A 17,994-nucleotide genomic window follows, 5' to 3' on the forward strand; every position below is an offset into this window, starting at 1 on the left:
AAAATTATTTTTAATTTCGGCGATGGGAGAACGTGTTTCTAAAGAAATAATGGAATGGTCGGGATTTTTGTTGGAAGCAAAAGAGATTTCTGCGTTGCTCAAACGTTTATGGCAATGCTGAGAGGTCGGTGTTAAGAAGGGATAATTAATTTTGGATTTCAAAGTAATTTATTGTGGTTGGAGATGTACAATGCATTGGAAACTTTACTGAATTTTTAATTTTATTTTTATTTAAATATATGTAAAGAGAATACATTTCTTTAATTTGACAGATTAATGAACAAACTTTAATTGTCCTTTTGTAAGACTTATCTTAAATGGTTAATTCCATGAAAAATGAACCATTATAAGTCTTACGTATGTTTTAGTTGTATGTACAAAATACCTTACTTCTTGTTTCATTTGCTTATTTCTAATTTCTATCTTTAAAAACTGCATTATTAGTATTTGACATATGATCATTATGCTAATACATGTGCAAGGGTGGTAAGGGTCAGCTGAAGTGCTATTTCGTAACCTAATTTTAATAACCGTAATCTTAATTTGCATCTTAATTTATTCAGTAAGATAGCATTGTTGATGACTGGAAGTAATTACGATGTAGACAAGTTCGCGAATGTACAAGGTTGCAATGCAAAAATTTGACGTTCTTCGAGTTATTAATCATTCCAGGTACTTAGTCTCCCTTAATCGTTATTCGTAACACGTAATAAACCCTGATGGGCTCTGGATGACTAGCGATAAACCACCCCATTCTTTCATGGGTCTCTGCTACTTTAGTCCTCGTGATGAAACTAGACGCAAACAAAACAGTCCACTCTTTCAGTCTATAAATTTTTTTAAAAATCTATTATGTTACAATATCTTCAATCGATGCATAATTTGTAGCGGATATAAAGAAAGTTAACGAAACCCAGTAAGAAGTAATAAAGTCAAAAAATTCATTACAAAATAAGGGAAAGAGTAGAAATATAAGCAGATCATTAATTCAATAGAAATTATTTCGTAATTAATGCAATTTCAATTTCCTGAAGAGGATCAGGTTAACCTTTTTTTCTGCAGACAACTTGCAAGGCGTTTACTTTGATATTTAAATATAAATCGCAACATAATCCCGTGGTCCTTCAGCAACTGTTAGTCATCGTTCAACTTGTAACACAAAATTCGAGTTGCGTTAGATGTTTTGAAAGTTCGCGAGTCTGGAGGCCCTCGAGAATGGTTGACATAACCGATCGAACGTCCCGATGCACCGAACCGCTGATCTGGAAGTAAACCTTATTTATGTGGCTAACCGGCTACGGTTGGCTATCTATGCCAAGAACGGTCTGTATACATACATATATATATATAATGTTTATATAAATATATATATATAATGTTTATATATAATGCTCAGCGCTCAATCGGAGTTACTTGAACAACTAGCTCGAGGTTTTGTAACCTCTAGCAAAATCCATATCCATGAATCCTGCGTCAGGATCTCGACGCAAAATTTAATAGACAAGAATTAAAGTAAATACTTCAAACATTAGAAATAGAAAGTATATTTTTAATACATAACTATGACAGTTACCAACACTGAAATACAATAAGCAAAAACCAGTCCAAATGTATGTCCAATATTTTCGTACTTTATACAGGTGCTTAAATCATGTACGAAGTCAAACATTCCCAAAGCATATTTGACTTTAAAACAATGATATTAATTTAAAGAACCTAAGTTGCTAAAGTAATGTCCAAGTGAAGCAACCTTGGCGTATTAATGAGCAAACAATGAAGGTATTAGTATTAAATTTCGTTGAATGCGTCACTTTTTGCACGGACTATTCAAGATCTCTCTAATAAGAGGCCGAAATTATCACAGCCGACCGATAATTGGCCGAGAAAGACGTTCGATCAAGTAGAATGAACGAGTTGGAGGGATCGGCGTAGAACGGATTAAACGGTAATTTCCGGCCGGCTGATCTTTCCACGGGTGAAAAGTTTCATTCGATCGACACAATAGTTCCATTATCCTACAGTTCTGTAACGCGTTTTCGCTGATTTAACCCATTTCCATTGGTAGCCGTGTCCATCTACCCGATCCATGATAGCAAGTGTGCGTTGCGTACGGTTCTGGGACATTAAATTTCTAACGATAGCTTCGGAAAAGATTGACGAATCTTGTCTGAATTAAAGTTTGGAACGACGAGTGAGAGATAATCAATTGTTCGTTCTTGAACTGTTAAATGAAAATTGGAAATTAAATTATTCATTGAAATATTTTACAGTGAACACTAAAGTGATACATTAAACTCTAAATTTCTCCAGAAAGATTTCTCCACAATTTATTTTTATAATTAAATACTTTAATCGCTTCGAATATTCTTCCAATGCTTCAAGGAGCTTCCACTTTTCAGTCTTTCATTTTCCATTTTAAGTGACGAATGCGACATAGAAGGTACTCGCGAACATTTTTTACATGACAGAAACGTAATACGAATAAATCATCACGGTAGTTTTATACCTGTAATGCACGGTAAAGATGATTTAAATATCTACGTGTCTCCTGCTACGCCACGACGGTAAAAACGGTGAAGCATCCGCGGTACTCGCTGCTCGTATTTCCTACATGTCTCGTAACGCATGTATATTGTACTATTTGCATCGCAAAATACGCGGAACGTTCTACTTGGTAATCAAATCTTGGCTCTCGATGTCCAAGGGAATGTTGGTAGAACGAAGAAATTTACATGAAAGTTATTTACTATTTAATACCACCCTTGACACTCGTGTGTTTTTTACGCGACGATCTTTATTAATATTAAACAAAACTCTGCGCTCGAGGCTCGGGGTAATTCAACTTTTTTAATTATTCTCGGAGGTGAGACGCGATTTGAGAATATTCATCGGGCATATTTAGTTATATCTTCGTGTATCGTCCTGATAATTTTTTTGTAAGCAATTATTTTATTATAAGTGTACGGCATTTTTCTTTTGATTCTTATTTACTGGAAAAGGGGTTTCTTTTAAAGTGGAATGGTTAAATATCTCGTAAGGAGATGAAGCTGGCTAAAAGATATTTTTACAGAAGATCCCCTCAAGATATATCTATCTACTTCGATTCATTTGAAAGACCCTGTATAATATTTCTAGTTCTCTTACAATATGTTTTATTGTATTTGAAGATTGGCTATAGTTGGATCGAAAATGTTCGTCGATAAATAAATATACAGTTAGTTAAGTCATATTGCATTATAATACAAAATATAGTACTTAGGCTAAGTGAACCTTTTAGCGAGTATAGTGTAGTGCTTGCCCAAACATTATAGGAATACTGATAACTCCTGTTGATCCTTGATCCCAAATATCTAGGGAGCTACTTGAGGATCTTGAAAGGTCCCAGGAATTTCGAATAGATCTTCAAGATTCCCTATATTGGTTGGAATACTAATAACTCTTGCTTTGAAGGACTCAATAATAACTTCAATATTGAACCCTTAGAACTTGATACCAAATTAGAATTTCATCCAATAATCTTGTGATCTGAGGTCTCAAGTGTCTCAGAGAATCCTAAATAACAAGCTATCCTGAGCAGCTACCTGAGCCACCACGGCTCCTGATATCTTCACAAACTCCAATACACTCCTCAGACACTCCTTAGACTCGAGATTGCTATCGAGTCCAAGTTCAACTGTATCAAATGCAGATTTAAATCGTGTCTCACGTGTCGCGGATTCTCAGAATTGGGACCCAGGTTGTCAGTATCGTGTCCCACGAGTATGACGTTTCTCCCAACGGATTCCAGGGTTGTCATTATCTACATAGTTCCGCGAGGTCGGGGTCGTCAATATCGGGACCAACTATTCCGGTGACTCCCCTATCGCGTTCCTCGTTATTATCGGGTCCCACGAGTCCGTACCTCTCTGTATCGTGCCCCAAGGTTCTAGGTCATGTGTATTTTGTCCCGCAGCTGCGCATGTCGCAACAGCTTCAACGTGGCCTGTATAGTACGATTCTGGAGTCTCCGATACTTGAATACTTCACTCCATAGTATTCCAATTCTGGTTATACAATACAGATCGTCGATATTGTCTTCTGCGAGTCATGCTGTTGGATAGATTTGACCTTTCGATTCTAGCTTTTCATTGCAGTTTTTTAATACAATTTCATGTGCTCCTTCAAAATGTTGAAGTGCAATATACAGATAATCTTTGTGGAACAATCTGGACAGTTTTATTTTCTCAACGAATAAACGATATTTCAGTTAGTAATTTGTGAAGCTCTTCAAACTATATAAAGAATATTTAAAAAAATAATGAAGGAAGTTAACAATTTTTTAATTTCTACGAAAGAAATTCAACTCAGAATTGCAATGAGGAAAAAATTAATAAATTCCATCTCTCGTTGAATTCGAAGTTACGGAAAAAATGACACATAACTTTCGATTAACATCACAGATCCAAATCCTTTGATTCACAGTGTAAAATATTAATAATTTCAAAAGTTTTTAAAGAGACTAAGAATCGAACGAAGAGAAAATTAAAACAATGCATTTCTCTATCACGATTAATTTTAGTAAAAGACGTTTGAAATTACCTTGAAGAAAATCTTCAATTTACATGAAACAGTGGATAATTCAAAAAAGGACAAAGCGATACACAATATATTACCATTTACCATTTTTAGTATCTCAATACTATTTGCTTTAAGCCCAGGATCACAGTTGCGACAAACGCGAGAGTAATTCCTCGCAGGTCCACTTTCATGATTTACGAAAGTTTTACAGCGTGCACGAGAACCGTAGTTGAGAAACGAGAACATCAGCGAAGGAGTTGCAAACACCTGCCCAACGGTAAACACTGTTTTATCGGCGATAAGGGCTGTTTACCGCGATTACCTGCGCGTCTAGTACTTGTACACGTTTGCTAGAGAACTGGTTAATCCACTGTGGCTCGATAATTAATTGTCGCATAGCTATGCGCGGGCCTCAATTAGAACTTGTAGCTGCACGCCAAGTAAATTATAACTTTTGACACGCTGGCGTTTCGTTCGTTCTACGTGTTGATAATTTGTTCGGGAATAGTTGTTGCGTTATTCAACGGGATGGTGTAGCTGCTGCTCGAATATACTGTGGCTTTCCAAGTAAAAATAATTTTTTTTCTCCAGCCATACGAGAAACAATATTTGTAAATGTATTTCGGTGACTCTGTGCTTTACAGGAATGAAAATTGTGCTTGAATTATATCCCGGTTCATAAATATGTGGATACTACCTTTAATGATTAATTAATATACATCGAAAATTATTAGCAATCTTCAATAATATTAAATGTTTCGAGTGCCGTGTACAATTTTAAAATGGAAATATGACACCGTTTGGATGAAAAATATGTTTCTTATATGTTTATTTTATTATTGTCAATAGTCGTATGAATTGCTGAGGGTATTAGTGATTGATCAGTGGGTTTCGTGTGCTATTATCGTTATAAAAAAAATTGTTTACATTTTTGCGTACGAGTTTCTCTATTACCACCTTGATTATTACTTTGTTTAATTTCCATTTCACATCTTCTACGAGAAATCCTCTGAAGAAATATTAAAGAAGCATACGTTCCAACTGCTTCATCTCAAAAATCTCAGAGCCATCTATAAACTGATCACTGATTAAAAACAATTCCAGAATTAATTTCCAAAGAACACATCGCATTCCAAAATCTTCTGTCGTCTACATCAAGCATCAATCAACTTAACAGAGGATCAGTTGACTTATAAGAGGGACCAAACCGCGTTAAGCTGGCGACTGACTTGCAACAGAACGCTGTAATGTAACTGCTCGGCACGAATTGTACGGTTCGACACCAACGTTACATTACAAGGTCCTTTTTGGAATCACGAATGCTCCCTTCGAACTCGCGGCTGAATTCTCTCTCAATGCTTCCTACTCGGTTCGGTGAAAAGTAGACGATCAAAGAGGTTCGTCAAAAAACCGACAGACCAGTGGAGCACGCAAGAGCGCGAACCGAGCGCAAGAGTCCGTCCAGACTAAGCGAATGCTCGCGTTACATTAGAATGTTCTGTTGCAAGTCAGTCGCCGGCTTTAGGGGTCGTGTGAAACGCTGGCCACGAAATTCGCCATCGCAGATGGAATAAAAAAAAAACAATCAATTCAACACATGGCACGGGATCGAACGGTAGGAGGACAAAAAAAATGATCAAAGTAGATCTCGACCGAGGTAGAGGATCGATGGATTTTACCCTAGCGGTGCCAATTCCAACGGAGAACGCGACAAAAGCTTCTCATTGGGTATTTGCGTTGACTGTCAGCGTTGCGACGCTTTTGCTCGGTGTTTTTGCCGAAAAAAGTTGTGGCGCGAGGTGGGGGGGGGGGAGGGGGGACGGGGATATCCCGTTGTTCGGAAGACAAAGGGACCATCACGGTTATGATTCATGTGAAATTGTTGAAGCGTTTCACTGCGCGTGTGTATTTAACACGCTCGCCGAGCGTTAGGCGCCGCATGAATATTGGGGTTGTTCAAGCGCCCCTTTGTTTCGTTCATGGAGTCATTTTTGAGGCAATAAGGTCGACAGCGGCTAGAGTACTATATAAAAAACAATTGCGAAATATTTAGGGCTGGGGGATCCGTGGAAATCTTTGTTTGGGTATTCTGGAATTTAGAATGGGAAGCTTTGGATAGCTATCCAGAAAAGAATTAAAATGATTTCTTTGGTCGCTTTCAGTGATATAAAGTTATTTTTCCAATGAGAAAAAAAATGTTTTCAGTAAAAGAAAGCCACACTATACCCGAGTAATATATGCTCTGTTTTATTTGGATAAAAGTGCGTTCACAATTTGAAATCTCAAAATTTCTAAATCCAGCCGGAAGAAAATTGTTACTTTATCGGTGTCCGCTGACCAAACGATTGGATATACGTGAAAATAATGTGTATCGTAATTACAGAAATTATTTTTCTAAATTCACGAACTGAAGCCCTCTCCACTTTTTCCACATTTCACTAGCCCACACCTTGCGATCACGCGTTTTCTCGATCTTTTATTTAACCAAACACCGAAAAATTGTTATTCCGCGCGATAACGCCATCAGTCAAACATCCCGATCCAACGAACGGCCATTCTCCGATCGAAGCTCGATAGTCATCGGGCAAACACAAAACGTCCAGCAGGATCAATTTAGAGTCTTCTGTTTCTGTTCAAACAGCCCTCGGTCAGGTGATGCTCTACGTGGATGGTATGAATGGGGTAATGGAACACGGTCAGACGGTTCAGTGGTTATACACACTGATAGCCAGCCGCTTTCGTCTGGTGGTGAAGACCGCTCTGAAGCTGTTGTTGGTGTTCGTCGAGTACGTGGAGACGAACAGCCTGCTGCTGGTCAGAGCCGTGCGGTCCGTCGACACGTCCAGGGGCATGATACCCTGGACGAACGTGATGAAGCTCCTGAAGGATTACGATGCCGCGGACACGGAGCTTCTAATTTATGCCACGACGTTGGTTAACAAGTGTTTGAACGGCATACCGGACCAGGACACTTATTACGACCAGGTGGACTGTTTGGAGGAGCAGGGTATCGAGGGCATCATTCAGAGGTACATGTCGAAGCAGGGCACCGACCTCGATTTGCTCAGGCAGTTCCAGATCTATGAGGCCGTGCTCCATCACGAGGACGGGAACGACAGGGGATCCCCCATTCGCCAGCTCGACGATAACATCAGGTTAGTACGGGGCTCGAGTTTAGTTTTATTTGAGAAAATCAGGAGGTTCGTTGGGCTTCGATATTTGTAATTTGTCCTTTGAAGAAAAAAAAGAGATTAAAGAAATGGAGATTTCTTGCGATTTGAGCAATAGTATATTAGTTACTGTGATATTCTATGATGTGGTATCTGTAGAAGATGCTCTATAGGACGGTATGGCCAGTAGAATGTCTAAAATAAATCACAAATATAAATATTAGGTTGTCCCGAAAGTTTCTTTCGCGAGTTGCACTTAATTATTTTATGTGGTCGTGTTTATATAAATAGACAATCTAATTTCATAGTGTGTTCATAGTGTATTCAGTAATGTGTTCAGTTCAGTGTGCACAATTCAGTAACGTAACATAAAACATAAACTATTGTGCATGTATTTCTTATTAATAAAGCGAAAGAAACTTTTGGGACAACCTAATAATTGAATTAAACACATATCTTCATGTAGTGAAGAATGAAAATTGCATGGTGCTGAGAATGTACAGTAATAGAGAAGGAACCTTTTTCTATTATACTTCCAAACATTCCATGTCGATTTAGCATTAAAGAAATATAATTTAATAACATTAGATTCAAAATGGACTCAATATAATAGACTCAATAATTCAATAAAATTAGTTAAAAGTAGTACGATTATATATTACAATAATCACAAATGGAGCCCAACCTTAATCTAGTCAACAGAGCTGCTAAACCCACCGCGCGAAGTCTGTAATCACTCCCTGCAAACAACTCACGAGAAACGCTTTTATGTGTCCCGCAGGAAAACGCTGCGGAACCGGAAGTCACTAGTGGATTCGCACGAGCGACGAAAATCCCGCAGACATTCGACTGGCACGTCTCCGTTGTCGATGTCCTTGAATGCTCGCCTAAGTCCGCGGCTAAACCACTCGTTGGGTCTAAACTCCCTGAACAACACGCTTAACTCGAGCTTGCCGGACGACGACGACGAGTCCAGCAGCTCCCAAAGCTCGCAGGGTCATTTGGGCGAAGTTCAGCTGAATGGCAGCTACAAGGAGAACAAAGGTAAGACTTAACATAGCATAATTCGGGTAATTAACGGTTGATTCGTCTTCTTCGAACAAATTTTTAGAAAGTTAAGGAGAGGAAGTTATTGGAAGATTTTTACGTTTAGGAATGACTCGTTACTGTACAATTTTTTGTTGCTAAATTCTGTTTCAGATGCGTATTTAATACCTTAATAATATTAAAGTTTTTTTGTGGTGTATTCAATTTCATAGAGAAATGATTAGTAAGTAAGAGTTCATATCTCAGAACTGGTTTATGAGAAAGTCATGAACTTTGGACCACTTCCACACCTTAAGCATTGATGTCGTTAAAATTTTGAAAAAATCCTTTACACCCGAATGTATGTACGCGTGTAAACATGTTTGGTCTCTATATATTGATTTACACCTCAGGTGTGATTTATTTTGTTCTCCGAGGAATTACGTCGTTAAACATAGTAAGCTCACATTTCGTAACAGCATAGTCGGGCCTCCCTTCTCTTTTTCGCGACGAAGGAACCGAGCTTTCGCTTTTAATCGGCGCTGGCGCGCTCGCGGGCATGTCGTCGATGCAATTTGCTACAAATCCGCTCGTTAACGATTCGACCGCACGGTGAATACGAACTTGAACGCCCACGAGCGGCGATTTCCGTGTTAACGGATCGTCCCTCTCTCGGGAGCGAGACCTTGCGGTTTTCAGTTCCCCCTTGCGCGTTTCGTTGCGGATGCAGCACGCGAAAAAGCTTAGTTTCGCTGCAAGGGGACCGCGATCGAGGACGCTCGTTTCGTCGCGGAAAACGCGTCCGCGAGAGAAAACAGTCACCAGTTTGGCCAAACGCGAACGATGCGCGTGTTTGAGAGATATTCGATTGGTTTCTGTTTTAGTGTGTTTATTTTGGAGTGGTATGTTTATCGGTTCGTTTGAGTTGCATTTGTCTATGGTCCATCGAAATTATTCTGAAGACAACTTATTATAGATAAGGTAAATGGCACTTAATTATAATTGTAGTATTATTAATTTTAAAATAAAAAAAATTTCAATATTCACTTTCATCAGGAAAATAAAAGAATTTTTAACTTTGAATTTTTTATTATTATATGCAACACAGTATGTGACTAAATATATACATAAACAATAAAATGCTTTTAGCTTAGCAAATAAAGCTCACTCCCTAAAAGGGTTAATCTATTCCAGAAAGTCTTCTTCTAAGTTCCAAAACTTTCTAAATAGGCCTCTAATTGAATTTCAAAACCAAAACACCTGGATTCTAACAAGTGCTCAGTGACTAATCATCTCATCACTCTATCCACTTGATGTGCAATTCAAGTTCAAATTCCCGTGAGAAATGAATTTCTCCAAGGATCAAATTTTGGTGACGTTTTCTTTTCCAACTGAACGGATACATTCAACATTGCGACGATAAATTCCGTGTCGAAGGAACGTACGAGGAAGTAATTGATCCGCCACAGTTTTTACGTTCATCGGTTGAACGCGAAGGAACCGACACTCGTGACGAGCCGAATTTATTGGAACTGTCGTTGATCGCGCGGATCTGCACGTGGCGAGCCATAAATCAAACTAAAGGCTCGAAACCGGCCGCGAATTCGTCGCGAACGTAAATGATCGCGAGCGTCGCGAGCATGCTCGCTCGGTGAATAGGAAATTATAAGGTCGTCGTAGAAAATGATCGGGGGCTTGTATATCAGCGGCAAACTGTTGAGAAACGCGGTGACTTACTTGCGGATTTCAGTGGACGTTGGCGTGACACCGGCGTTAAGACGTCGAAGGGAACGAGCCGAGAGACAGAGGAGCTTCATCAGGGAGCAGCAAGAGGCTACGGCGAACATGCGAGCATCCGTGGGCCATTCGGACGAGCAGGAAAGTTAGTAATTAGTGTTTGATCTATGGAACTTACGATGGACAGAGAAATTATAGAAATTTCTATTTCTTGAGTTAACGATTGCGCACAGTTGTTGGGTCAAGTTATTGGAGTCATTGGGAAAGGAGGAAGATTTCCCTTGTTTTATTAAATCAATTTCAATGGTGGAGAAATTGTACGTTTGACTAATATTTTCAAGGTGGCAGGTATACATACTGTATAGTTACTCAGCTGTATACTTAATGATTAAACGAACTTACCAAGTGAAGTTCAATCATGATTGTATGATGCGCCTCTTCCGAAGAGATCATAATTGTAGTACCTCTCATTGTCCTCAGTGTCGCCACAAATTTTAAAGCTTAGGGAAAAATTGTTTCCCTATACTCCGCAGTCTCGTACGCCGTTCGCGCGTACTACAATTATGATCTCAAGGAAGAGGCGCGAAATACAATTATTGGTAGTTAGCACACCTGGCCCTACCTCGGTGTCTAATAATTTAATTAAAGTATATAATTAAAAGCAGAGAATTACAATTAACCACCATAATTACGTTACTGTTGGGAAACATTTTATTTCAAGAAACTATTACTTTAATGGAAGTACACACAATCGACCACTACGACTGTGCTGACAAGCATGTCTTGTAGTTTTAAGCAGAAACAAAATCCTTAAGCTCCCTTAAAATCATTAAGGAAACCCCTTTATTTCACGAAATTATTATTTTAAACCAACTGTTGCCTATAATCGTATTTAAATTAAACCTTTTGTCCCATCGAAAGTATTTCCCGCGCCTTGCGATAACAAATGAATCGTGGTTGCGAAGGTTCATTCCCTACGAACGGAGTTCGGTACACGAACGGCACGTCGTACGAAAGAAACGCGGACTCGCCCTCGAATAAGCTGTCCAGGACGAACAGCAGGAAGGACTTGACGCCCCTGATGAACGCCGCGAACAAACTTGACTCCGAGGAGAAGAAGCCTTGGTACGGGAAGAGCCCGGACGAGGGTGTCGAGTGCGACGAGGGCAATCACACCGACGAGGATGAGGATCGTCGAGTGGTTTTACAGCTGAAGAGGGAAGGAACCGTCAAGGATCTCACACAAAAGCTGGCGGCTCAAAATCTTATACCGAGTAGCCCGGTCGAGGAGAAGGTTTCCAGGTAATTCAGTCGCTCCACGCGTGAACGATATTGAACCCTTAAGGGAACTGAGATTTAGAGACATTGGTCCATTGTTGTCGGGTGGGGTTGCGCCATCTTCTTTCAAGGAACGTGATATTTTCACAAATTTTCTGCAGAAAATGTTCCTGTATGTATGTCAGACTCATTTAAAAATTGAAAGCTCACAATCACAACGTTTATTTTGGGGTATATTAATCACAACATTCTATTTTGGGGTATATTTAGCAAAATTTGATTATTCTGGTAAACATTTATGACAAGATATTAAAAAATAAATGTAATAATGATATTTCGAATACAATGAAGAAAATATTATATTAATTACTAGAAAACATATTCTTATACCCATTCCGTATATTTTGTATGTTTTTCGCATTAGTTTAGAAATGTGCAATCTAGATACCAACTATCTCACAAATTGCCTAAAAGTATAAAAATTGATGCCATCAATATTTCAACACTGTCGCTAGATGAATCATTCACGACCCATAGTATCCCACTCTGTGCATCTCTCTTTTTCTCCCCATTACTCCAACCTTCATCCTCTCTTCCAGGATAGGGGACATGAGCGGTCTGATCTCGAAGGCGAAGGAAGGCCTGGCGAAGTCCAAGTCGAAAGCGGACGTGCTGAAGTCGCCCACCGGCGACAACCTTCCCAAACTTCAAGAGACCAAGAAATCTGAGAACGAGCTGCATTGGGAGGAACTGGTTAAGAAGCTGAAGAGACCTCTGGCGCTCTGCGATCTCGACTTCACCGATTTGAACTCCGACGACGAAGTGGACGTTCTGGGTCCCGTGAACGTGACCAATGGTATCCCACCACCTCCGCCGCCAATGGCGCCACCTCCAGGTGGTGCACGTGCCCCTCCACCGCCGCCACTGGGGGCAAGGCTGCCACCGCCGCTTCCTCAGGCTCCGTTGCCCTTGTTCGGCGTGAATCTCAAGTCCCAGAGGTCGTCGTCTACTACAGATGCCAGCAACACGCCAAAGAGTCCACCTCCAACCTTCACCAAGAAGAGCAAGAAGACGGTGAAGCTGTTCTGGAAAGAGGTCAGGGATGATCCCATCATACTGTCCAGGCTTGACAAAAACAAGATGATATGGGACGAGCTCTCGCCGGTACCTGTTGACACGCAGAAGCTGGAGCACCTCTTCGAGAGCCGCGCCAAGGATCTCATCACCAAGGTGAGCAATTTTTCTTTTCGTGCCTTGCCGTCTCTGGGAGCTTCCTCTTGGTTAGGGGTTGGACTTAGGTATAGGGTATCCATCGGCGTGGTCGTTCTGGTGAAATCTGCAAGTCCTACATTCCTACATACCTACATACCTACATTCGTTGGTGTTTTGTGGCACTCGAAACTGGAAGGGTATTTCTTCAGGGGTTAAGAATGTTTGGGATGTAGGAATCGTGAACCTGAAGGGGTATTAAATAGAAAAATGTTTAGAAAAGTTAGTCCTAATCGAAAAACATGTACAGTGGCTACTTTTGAACAAATTTAATTTGTAAAGAAGTTACACTGAATTATAGACAAAATTTAATTTAGTCACGAAAAATGCAACCTCAAAAATTTCATAATTAATGAGCATACTGAAATATGGAAAAAATCTCATGCTACATTTTAGATACGTGAATATTCCACCATTGACTAAACCAGTAGAAGCTAGCCGAGCAAATGCGATTTTAAGAATAATCTTGTATTTCAATATCCATTGCTTGGACAGGAAATTTAATTGCTCCACGGAAATACCTGGCAAAAAGCAGCGCCGTGTCCCATGAATCTTTTTCTTTCTTTGTTTCGTTCTGTCCTCGCCCGACCATGCCGAACGTTTCCAAACAGCGATGATATTAGTCACCTTTGCGACTCTCGATTCGTTAACCACGCTCCAAAGAACGAATGCTCTGCCTTGCGCTAGCTTGTATCCGCTCGTGAGAAACTTTTCATCGCGTGGAAATTCCGCAGGTCACGGTACCCATAATCCAGAATACACAAAGCTACGTGGCTGGTTAACTAGCTTGCTGGTTTGGGGGTCGCTTTGAAGAGGATGAAGCCCTCGAACGTCGGGGCGAAGGAAATCGTTATTTTCAAGTCCCTTGTATTGTTGTTTGCTAAAGAAGCCCTCCTTTTGAGACACAATCTGAAAAGACCAACGCGAATTCGGTGAAATCGATTTAGGGGACTGTTGGGTTTAACAGAAACTATTTATTTTTTATTTATTTTATATGAGATATTTGTTGGTCTGATTTTTGGATTTAAAATCATTTTGATGACAAAGTAATTATAGTATATGAAAGTATTAAAATTGATGAATACAATTAATAGGCAAACAGCAAGGACGAATGTGAAATTCATATAAGATAATATCTATACAAAAAAGCAATATGTATAAATACACTTAATAAACAGACAGTAAGAGTAAATATGGAATTGGAGCTAGGAAAAATTAATACATGAATATAGTATACATACATCTAAGATATCAACAGTAACACTTCCATGTAAAGTACTTAAGAATACTTACAACAATGCTGATTTTGTATCTTCGTCATCGATTATGGTTGACGACTTGTCGAGATACTTTGTTCGTTTACGGACCGCTAGTACCGGCCACGGGTCCTTGGTGTTGTCTTTGCTAATCTAAATATAATCTCACTTTACACTTTACACTTTTGCACATTACACTTTATACATTTACACTTTACACTTTACACCTTTTATATATAAAGATATTATTATCAGTTCGCAGCCATTAGCTCTCGGTATTATTCGCGACGAACAATCCTTCGTCGCGAATAATACCGATTACCAGGTCTCACCACGTGGAGGTTGCTGCGACTGGAGACCCGGAGATAGAAGGAATCAAACTTCCTTCGATCTCCCTCTACATACAGTATACATACGTAGATGCATACTCTACATAGAGCCGACGAGGTTAATACTAAGTACGAAACCATGGAAATCAAAGAAAACAAAGTCCCTTTGATTTCCAAAGTCTGAGTCTGACTCTGCCAAATAATTATTTGAACTAAATGGAAGCTAAATTGAGATCGCGATGCGACGCGACCATGTAACGGACTTACTGAGTCAGTCCCGTTTCCTCTTGGTGGATCTGCACTCGAGAGGAAGACGACCGACGCCTCCGAACCAGTCCTCCACATCCTGCACCGCGTTGGGAGCCACTATAGGACCCGACTTGTACCCGTCTCACTGCGCTTTGGACTTACTGCACTACGCCGGGAGCCTTGGACTACACTAAACGTGATGCAGGAAGTAGAGGACCGATCCGGAGGAGCCGATCGTCGTCCTCTCGAATACAGATCCACCAGGAGGACGGCAACCGACCTTTCTGTCCAGTTACACTGTTGATCACTACACTTATCACATGAAGTAATAGCGACCGAAGTGGAGAACGAAGTTGCGAGTCCAATATGGACCTACGAACAAACAAAAGAATTGAAGAAATGATTAATAATCATTTGACAGAGGACAGACACTCGTACACGCATGCCTTAAAACTAACTTAGACATGCCTTAAAACTAACCAAACCAAGCTAAGATACCGACAACCAATACCAAGCAAACTAAGCTACCCACAACCAAAAGGACGGACGCGAGACACGGACGCGCGATCGCGAGATCCATACCGACCGAAGGATCGTCGAAGAATGAGCTCTCGCCCCTCGTATACCTGTGTCTCGGTCAAGGGTCGCGGCTCACTATTCGAAGAAGAGTGGGGCAAGGGCAAACAATAACCACGTGGCTGTTGATTCTACGGCTCGTTGGATCCATCGAGGAAATATTTCGCGAAACATTAATATTACATCATAATCATTTTCCCCATAATTACTTCAACAACTATTGTTAATAATTAATTTAACTATTGTCAGAAATGAATTCTTAGTTATTACAACAAGTACATAGCAAAGATCATATCTAAACACCACATTTTATATTCTCGATAACATACACTTCCCTTCGCGCGTGCTCGTGTGAAATTTGTTCAACCGCGGCCCACCCCTCTGATTAGCAAACATTTACTGAAATTCTCCCGCTGCCATTATCCAATTTCTATCGAACGTTTTTTCCGTTCTCGCGCCAGTAATTATTGTCTCGTTAACCGAATGTCGAGGATTCGGTCCCCGGTGGCTCCCGAGATATTTTCAAATAAAGGTTACCGTGGAGTGGGGTGGTTAAACACACTGCAGGAAAACTCGAGTCTGGGAATGGAGTGTTGCAAATTCCATTAAATACGTGTCCTCCTTCTCCTGTATCCTTTTTTCCTCTTTCGTACGTGTTTCGACGATAACGGAAGGAATTAAAGGCTGGGACGAACACGGTATTCTTTTTCTCTTTGTACGTTAAAATCACAGGGCAGTGTTCGAACTGCCGTGGAGACGTTTTAACCCGTTCACTGTTCGCTGGAATTCGATGAAAGGGTGATTGCACTTATGCAATCGTTTACTGCTTGTATATAGCGAAACAAATGTTTACTAATTTTTTGAAAAATTTGAAAAGCTAATAGCTTTAGGGAGCCTTTTTTATTGGTGGAACGACCATGACAGGACTCCAGAATTCTCTTATAGTGTTTGTAATATTTAGAATTTCAACAGCAGAGTTGAATTACAAAAATTATTAAGTTAACATTTCGTACTACGTTCTTTCGATGAACCTTGACGCGGAAGTGTGGATTATTAAAACAAACTTAATATTAAAGTACAAGAATTCTGTTTCATCTACGTCAAATATTTTTCAGACCTATTATCAAATATTTAAAGTCATACCGTGACCGTGTTCGAAGTGGTTAAGAATTACTGGCTTAAAAAGGATGAAAATTACATTGCCCAAATAACTTTGCAACTCGGGGCAACAATTCTTTTTTCACGCAGGCGTTGAATTTTGTGATTTCCCGCGGAACTTGGCGTTAAGTTTATTAAAATATTCGTCGCGTTTAATATTCGCTCGAATCACGCGATTGTTTGCAGACAGTTAAAAAGGATGGAGAAGTTTCCTTGGGGGTGAAGGAGTTCCTTAACGCGCGGGAAGCCCCGTGCTGCAGGGCTTCCATTCTCCTTTCTCCACTTTGCGAAGGAATAACAGAAAATATTACGCCGTTGGTCAGCTACGAATGTCAACGAGCTCAAAGGATTTAAGTTTCCTCCGCTGTTGCCTCCCTTTTTTATCTTTCTGTTCGCCCAACCCTCCACGTTGTGTATTATAAAGCTTTCAAGGAATAAGGAAGAAACTGTCTTCGCTCAGTTGATGAAGCTTTCACGTTTACCTACAAGGAATGTCTTCATTGAAAATATTTTCTCTGGATATGTCGGATTATATCGTAATTATTTTCCATTTTGTTGGTTGATTTAAACGACAAATTATAAGAATCCTCGATTCTTCAACTACTGCTACCCATCTGATTTTTGAATTTATGCGAAATATTTAATATACAGGGTGTAAAAAAATGTTTGGTCTTGGCAAGCATCGATGAAGATTTGTAAACAAAAGTTGTCGCAAAATTGAATTTCAAGATCACATTTTTGTTTCATAGTATTCACGAGAGTATTCACAGTACCTTATCCTGGAGGAGACAGAGGAAAGATGTACATAAACATACAGTTAGTGTAAGAAGTATTCGTACAGCAACCAATTTAAAATGAATGGTTCCTGTATGAATACTTATTACACTGACTGTATTACAATTGATAAGTATTTACAAATGATGAAATTTATGTACATACACAGTATATTGATTTATAATAATTTGCGTTAAATACTATTCACTATACATTCCTGTCACCTGTAAGAAACGTATTCACAAATTAATTAAAAAATTATGAATACCGCCATCGATCATCGCTAGGAGTAATGGCACTCTGTTTTTACATTCTTCTAATATCCAGACTAAAAGATAGCCCAGAGAAAATTTATCGCTGCAGACGTCAGTGATATTTATCGCCTTTATAAAAATTCTCCTGGCACGAAGAGGGGCTCGTTAGAAAACGCGCTTGAAATTGAACTGGCTGGCCATTAAAATCGCGCGGTGCACGTTTCTAACAAATTTGTTAAACTCGCAAGTTTTTATTAACCTGAAAAATCGTTACCATCGCGTCTTGCGTTATCGAGTTTCATTGAATAAATTTCGTCGAGGAACGGAAACGTGCACACGCGTTTTCCCATTTCGTCTTTCG

General features: G+C 39.8%; 1 protein-coding gene across 3 annotated transcripts in view; it reads left to right on the forward strand.

The window, feature by feature from the left end:
• The window catches only part of LOC128881576 (FH1/FH2 domain-containing protein 3), a 258,099-nt gene that overhangs the window by 201,248 nt on the left and 38,857 nt on the right, over nucleotides 1–17,994 (forward strand). For 2 of the 3 annotated variants that reach the window (XM_054132795.1, XM_054132786.1), the window contains exons 6-10: nucleotides 7,199–7,712; nucleotides 8,509–8,771; nucleotides 10,504–10,635; nucleotides 11,456–11,792; nucleotides 12,368–12,998. In XM_054132795.1, the coding sequence (XP_053988770.1) occupies nucleotides 7,199–7,712; nucleotides 8,509–8,771; nucleotides 10,504–10,635; nucleotides 11,456–11,792; nucleotides 12,368–12,998 (1,877 nt within the window). Of the gene's footprint in view, nucleotides 1–7,198; nucleotides 7,713–8,508; nucleotides 8,772–10,503; nucleotides 10,636–11,455; nucleotides 11,793–12,367; nucleotides 13,000–17,994 lie in introns of all 3 variants that reach the window. The other variant, XM_054132778.1, reaches the window with a different exon arrangement.

Source organism: Hylaeus volcanicus, chromosome 1, assembly GCF_026283585.1.
Source record: "Hylaeus volcanicus isolate JK05 chromosome 1, UHH_iyHylVolc1.0_haploid, whole genome shotgun sequence".
Lineage (NCBI taxonomy): Eukaryota > Metazoa > Arthropoda > Insecta > Hymenoptera > Colletidae > Hylaeus > Hylaeus volcanicus.